Source organism: Arachis duranensis, chromosome 7 (genome assembly GCF_000817695.3).
Source record: "Arachis duranensis cultivar V14167 chromosome 7, aradu.V14167.gnm2.J7QH, whole genome shotgun sequence".
In the NCBI taxonomy this organism is placed as follows: domain Eukaryota; kingdom Viridiplantae; phylum Streptophyta; class Magnoliopsida; order Fabales; family Fabaceae; genus Arachis; species Arachis duranensis.
Genome location: NC_029778.3, coordinates 74,416,793 through 74,424,250, shown reverse-complemented (window position 1 = coordinate 74,424,250; position 7,458 = coordinate 74,416,793). Strand labels below are relative to the sequence as shown.

Sequence of the window (7,458 nt, the reverse complement as noted above, 5' to 3'; positions counted from 1 at the left end):
AGGAAAGAGAGAGGAGAGAGAGAGATGAGATGAGAAAGAAGGGAGGGAGAGAGAAAGAAAGAGGAAGAGAGAAAGAGAGAGAAAGGGGAAGGGGGAGAGAGAGAGAGGGGAGAGAGAGAGAAAGAGAGGAAGAAAGGGAAATAGAGAGATAGGGGAGAGAGAGGAGGAGAGAAAGAGGGAAAAATAAGAGAGAGAGAAAGATGAGAAAGAGAAGATGGAAGAGAGAGAGAGAAAGAGAGGGGGGAGAAAGAGGGAGAGAGAGAGAGGGGGAAGGAAGGGGGAGAGAGAGGGAGAGGAGAGAGAAATAGGGGAAAAAGAAGAGAGAGAAGGGGAGAGAGAATAGAGAGAGGAGAGAGAGAGAGATAGGAGGGGGAGAGAGAAAAGGAGAGGACAAAGAGGAGGAGAAAGAGAAAAATGAGAGAGAGAGAGAGAGAGAGAGGAGGGAGAGAAGGAAAAAAGAGAGATAGGAGGAGAGAGAGAGGAGAGAGAGAGATGAGATGAGAAAGAAGGGAGGGAGAGAGAAAGAAAGAGGAAGAGAGAAAGAGAGAGAAAGGGGAAGGGGGAGAGAGAGAGAGGGGAGAGAGAGAGAAAGAGTATGTAATTTGGTTTTGAAATTAGGTTTTGATTTTAATTTGGTTTTGGTTTTGGTTAACCGGTTAAAAACCGATTTTTTTAATTTGGTTTTGGTTAACCAATTCTAAAAAATATGGATATGGTTTTTAAAATTGTTTTATTAAACTGGTTAACCACAATGTGGTTATGGTTTTTTAACCGTGTTAACCACATTTTGGTTTTTTTATGAACACCCCTAGCTATAGGGGTCCCACGGTTTTCTTAATGTTGCATTTGTGAAGAAATCGCTTTGTTCACTACTCGCACACATTCCAACTTAAATCGTTACACACTCTTGTAGCAGTTTACGTGCAATTCCTAATCCGTTATACCCCTCTCGCATTTTTTATAGAATTATAAAAGTTGTATTTGTGTCTTCATTGTTCGAATGTTATATTCTGGTAATATTGGTTTCCAAACAATTTATTTCAGTAGCTTGTCTGATAAATTACTTAAAACCTATTATGCACAGATACTACATGTACACAGGACACAACACGACATAAGACACGTAGACATACGAATTTAAAATTTTTATAAGATTGGAGTGCACGTATATTGAGTAATACCCTTCATGCCCTTTGAAGAATTGTTCCCACAAAGGTGCAAAGAACAAAGGACCCCTTGTCAAGAACATGAATGCCACCTTTGGAACTCTATCAAAGGGGTACTCAGGGATCTTTGCACTCATTGAAGCCCTCCACATAAGCTCCTTATCATCCATGTCATGCATGATTGGAGGAGGCTTAAGGAACTCCTTTAATCCTACATGGCTGTGATTGGACGTCTGTGTTTCCGTGATCGCTGGTGGCGGCGGCGGCGGCTGCATAGACGCTTTTCGGGGTAAGGCTGAGACTGATAACTGAGTGAATTGGAGACTAAAGGTGCAGTCTTTAAGGTAGAAACTAAAGATGACTCCAATGGTGACACCAAACCCCAGAATCAAGATATAGGTAAGAAACCGAACAAAATGGAGTTGAGCATTGAAAAGCTTGGAAACAGAATTTACAGGGTATTGACTACTTGAGCTTTTCATTCTTTTTGTGGGAGTAAATAGCAAAAGAAAAATTCCTTGATAACAAAATTTTTGAAAAGATGAACAATTTACAGAATCTGTTCCTTACTTTATGGTGTTGATGAGAAACGCTTGAAAGACAAGTTGTAGTAGTAAAAGTGTCAGCAACAAATTTATGTTCTGATCAAAATCTCTGTGATCACAAATAATGACTCAATCAAATAAGGATCTGCTGACCCAATATATGAGGGATACAGAAAAGAAGTTAAAGGACAAAAGAATCTCCAAAATGTTCAGAGATAGTATATAAATAAGGAAAGTTTGATAGAAATCAAAATCTCTGCCCCACAATTTAATGGAGGAGCAGCTGCCATACACAACAAGGTGATGATGGCTTCGGAGACCACTGAATAGAAGAGACTCTGGCTAGTTCTTTATACTCTTAAACCCTTTTTGTTCAATTTCTTCTTTCTTCTTTCTTCTTCTTCTGTTCCAGAAAGAATAACAGCTTCCTATGAAAGCAACTAAATAAAATTGGCCAATAAAGAAGGAAACCGTTAAGCGCTCGTTTCAGAAACCTGTAGAAGATTATGTTGTGTTACTTTTGGTTACAAGGAACCATTATTTATATCACACAACACAACACGCCCCCATTGGAAGCATCTCTAATCACTAATTATTAAGTTATTTATGTGGTGCCATCTGTTACTGAATTATGGGACGTTTTCTATGTGTAATTTTTGACATTGGAATATGTATGTTATGTTATGTTATGTAATAATGTTACGACGAGGACTAAGTTACGTAGCCGCCACCGCAATGGTCCTTAGTATTACTATGCCAACGCGTTCCTGTGTTATCCCGTGTTTGGTTTCCATTTTTTTTTAAATTAAAAAAATTATTATGTATTTATTTATATGTGGATCCCTTAAAAGGCGAAAAGGGGTGTTTGATGCCCAATAAGGGGGATTCCAAATGGAGAAGCCACCACGCATATTGAAGACTTTTCAGCCAAGGGAAAGGGAAAGGGAACATTCCAAATTTCCAATAATCAAGCCCACCTTGCTGTTTGTAGTTGAAGTTTCAAGTTTAACATGCTCTTTTGTTTTGGCAATGAAATATTGAAAGGATATAAAAATAGGGTAATATTACGGTCAAAGAAGCCAGACAACTGGAAAAATTGTATAGATAAATTATAATAATATTTTAATATTTTATTAACTTTAAAATATAATTTAATTTTTAATTATTTTTAATAGTTTTTAATTATATAAAATATTTAAAATATTTTTTATTTTAATAATTAATAATATATAGTATTTCTAAATTTGTTTCAAGGATACATGTTAAGAATAAAATTAGATACGCTGACACGTGATGGTATTTAAGTGTGTTCAAATATGTCCTAAAATTTTTTTATTTTTTATTAAGACATAGTTGGACACAAAAGACACATATATTAGACAAATATTAATAAATATCGTATTTAAAATATATCTAATATATATATACGAATAAATTACCAAAATGTCCATGTTTCATAGCTTGAAACACAATGACAAAGTTTCCTTTGCATTCTTGTATCGATATTTTTTTGTTAACAAAGTTTCCTTTGCATTCTTGTATCGAAATTTTTTTGTTTGACCGTGTTTCCCTTTTGGTTTTTGGACAGGATCATGTGTCAACAAACTTTTATTTGTTGTAAAATTAATAAATAAAGAATATATATAAAATAAAGAAGTATAAGTAAAAAACTCCTAGTATTAATATTCACTACAATTAATATCTCAATATAATATAAATTAATTTTATATATATTATCAATATATAGTAGCGTATATAAAAGGGAGAGAGAAAAGTGTTTAACAATATAAAAGGAGAGATAGAATTTTTATTGATTGTGTCTGTGTTTTGTCAGAGGCTAAGCCTCTATTTATACATGCACGAAGCTTTGAATTTTCCAACTTCGTTAACCATAAATTAAATATTCTTTCATTGAGAAATTGAGCCGCCCAAATATTAATGGGCATCCAACTTAACTCTAATACTTATTACAACACTCTTCCTTGGATGACTATTTAGAATTATACCTCGTTAAAACCTTATTAAAGAAAAATCCAATGGGAAAAAAAACTTTAGTGAAGGAAAAAGAGTATAATATCCTTTGTGATAAAAACTGCCTTGTTAAAAACCTTGCCAAGAACACCTAATGGGAAAAAACCTGACCAAGGAAAAAAGAGTATAGTCTCCCCCTCTTGTCAACATGATTTAACATCTCGAAATCGGTGCATCCCAATATGATGTACCAATTTTTCAAAGGAGTATTTTGGGAGTGACTTTGTAAATAAATCTGCCAGATTATCACTTGAGCAGATCTGTTGGACATCAATTGTCTCTTAATTTTGAAGATCACGAGTGAAGAAGAATTTGGGAGAAATATGTTTTGTTCTATCGCCTTTGATGTATCCATCCTTAAGTTGAGCAATGCCGGCTGTATTATCTTCAAACATGACAGTTGGAGCTATCTTATGATCAATTAGTCCACATGATGACAGAATATATTGGATCAAACTTCTAAGCCAAAAACATTCGCGACTAACTTCATGTATCACTAGTATTTCAGCATGATTGGAGGAGGTTGCTGCTATCGTTTGTTTTGTGGACTTTCATGATATAGCTGGACCACCATATGTGAACAGGTATCCTATTTGAGATCTCCGTTTGTGAAGATCAGACAAGTATCCAGCATCTGCATAGCCAACTAGTTGTGACTTGGATCCATAGGGATAAAACAATCCCATATCAATCGTTCCATGAAGATATCAAAAGATTTGTTTGATTTTATTCCAATGTCTTCTGGTTGGAGAGGAACTATATCTTACTAGTAAATTCACAGCAAATGATATATCGGGTCGTATATTATTAGCAAGATACATTACCGCTCCAATGGCACAAAGATATGGTAATTCATGACCAAGGATATCTTCATTTTCTTTCTTAGGACGAAATTTATCCTTTTCCACATCCAAAGATCTTACGATCATTGGGGTACTTAATAGATGTGACTAATCCATATAAAATCTCTTCAATATCTTTTCTGTGTATGTTGTTTGATGAATAAAGATCCCATTTTTTGTATGCTCGATCTGTAGGCCGAGACAAAATTTGTTTTTCCAATATCTTTCATCTCAAACTCTTCTTTTGGAGTTTTTATAATGGTTGGAATCTCTCCAAGAGTTCCAATGATATTTAAATCATCAAGGTACACAGCAATTATAATGAATCCAGATACAGATTTTTTTATGAAAACACATGGGCAGATATCATCATTCTTAAATCTATTTTTGGCCAGATACTCAGTAAGACGATTATACCACATTCGTCCAGATTGCTTTAGACCATATAAAGATCTTTGCAATTTAACTGAGTATAACCCCTTCAAATATTTATTGGATGGTTTAGACATCTTTAGTCCTTCAGGGACTTCCATATAGATATCACGATCTAATGAGCTGTATAAGTAGACTATTACCACATCCATTAAATGCATATGTAGTTTATGATATGCGGATAAACTGACCAAATAACGTAATGTTATTGCATCCACTATAAGGGAATATGTTTCTTCATAATCTATACCCGACCTTTGTGAAAAACCTTGTGCCACAAGCCGAGCTTTGTAGCATACAACTTCATTTTTCTCATTTCGTTTTCTCACAAATACCCACCTGTATCCAACAGATTTTACATCTTCTGGTGTACGGACTACAGGTCCAAAGACTTCATGTTTTGCAAGTGAGTCTAACTCAGCCTTTATAGCTTCTTCCTATTTTCTCCAATCATCCATTTGTCGACATTCTTCGACTGTTCTTGGCTCAAGATCCTTACTTTCATGCATGATATTTAATGCCACATTATAGGCAAATATTTCATTGACAATTGTCTTATTTTAGTCCCATTTTTCTCCTGTAAAGACATAATTATCGAGATCTCGTCATTTTCACAATTTTTAGGTACGTGAACGTCTTTTGGCATTAAAACTATATTAGAATTTTGAACAACTGCAGGTGTCTTTGCTATGTCTTTTTCAACAGGAATAGTATTTATCTCTTTTCATTTCGAAGATTTTTGTCTTTGGAACCAATAGATCTACCACGCTTCGTGAATTTGTTTCAGTGGCCACTTGTCCAATTAGGATTTCAATTCGAATTGGGGCATTTTTCGTTGGTATATAAGATTTGGTTATCCTCTTTGTATCGAAAAATGTATCAGGCAATTTATTTGCTATTCTTTGCAAATGTAAAATCTTTTGAACTTCTAGTTCACATTACCTCTTCTGGGGTTATGATTTGCTACATTTGCTTCAAGAAATGGGGCAGCGTTAGCTGGGCGCGCTTCATGATTTTTTAAGAGCAACTCATTGTTGCGTTCAGCAACAAGAAGGTAAGAAATTTGTTCAAAATATTTTTTAAATCATTTTTTTCGATACTAATGCTGCAAGAGCACATTCGACTTCGAGGCATGGAAGGTCGAGAAAGTTTTCTCTAACATATCATTATCAGTTATCTTTTTTCCACATAATTTCATTCATGAGGTGATTCGAAACATTGCTGAATTATATTCATTTATGGATTTAAAATCTTGTAGACACAAGTGCATCCATTCATATCGGGCTTGAAGAAGTATCACCGTCTTTTGATGATTATACCTTTCTTCAAGGTCTTTCCACATATCTGCAGGATCTTTTAATGTGATATATTCATTTTTCAATCCTTCATCAAAATGACAACGAAAGAAGATCATGGCTTTGGCTTTATCCTTTTGAGATACATTATTTTCAGCCTTAATGATATTTCTAAGATTCATTAAATCAAAATGGATTTTAGCATCTAGTATCCATGATAAATAGTTGTTTCCAGATATATCAAGAGCATTAAATTCAAGATGAGAGAGCTAGTATTAATATTCACTACAATTAATATCTCAATATAATAAAAATTAATTATATATATTTATATATTAGCAATATATAGTAGCATATATAAAAAGAAAAAAAAAGTATTTAACAATATAAAAGGAGAGAGAATTTTTATTGGTTGTGTCTATATTTTGTCAATAACTTTTATTTATACATGCACAAAGTTTTAAATTTTCAAATTTTATTAACTATAAATTAAATATTCTTTCATAAAAAATTTAACCGCCTAAATATTAATAGGCCATCGAACTCAACTCTCATACTTATCACAACATTATTTTTATTTTTAAAGAAAAAATGAAAAACAAAGTTCGTGTTATTTGCTCTTCTTGCTTTGGTAAATTACTTGGAAGGAGCAACGACAAAGTTTCCGTTGAATTCTCATATGAATACTTTTATAGTTTTATCGCTCGACCATATATATCCCTTTTAAAAAAATTATTGCCAAATAATTATCATATGTGTTCATACTTTTAAAATCCAAGGGGCCATCTAGTGTACAGATGTGCCTGTACAGATTTTTGTCCTTTTGTGGTTAAAAAAGCGTGTCATTAAAAGTGTTGCTTAAAGAGAAAGTGTTACCCTTAATCGTTAACTTGGCTCTGATACCAATTTTTAAAAATGTAATTTCTTTTTCAAAATTATTAACTCTTCATATTTTGCTTCGAATAAGTTTATAATTTGTATAAATTTGGTTGGTGGTACTTTATAATTTGTAATTTCATAATCAAAAGTATTGAGCATTACTAATTCTGATTTCATTTTTATAGTTTTTCAATCTTGTTTTAGTTTATAATATTGATTATTGTATATAAAATCTTTTATCTGTTTGTCTTTTTCTTTAATATAATTT

General features: G+C 33.3%; 1 protein-coding gene across 1 annotated transcript; it reads right to left on the bottom strand.

Moving 5' to 3' along the window:
- Positions 1-1,087: 1,087 nt before the first annotated feature.
- On the bottom strand, positions 1,088-2,338 carry LOC107459453 (uncharacterized). The gene has a single exon (XM_016077685.3). The coding sequence runs from the start codon at positions 1,646-1,648 to the stop codon at positions 1,088-1,090; it is 561 nt and encodes a 186-aa protein (XP_015933171.1). The 5' UTR covers positions 1,649-2,338.
- Positions 2,339-7,458: the final 5,120 nt, after the last annotated feature.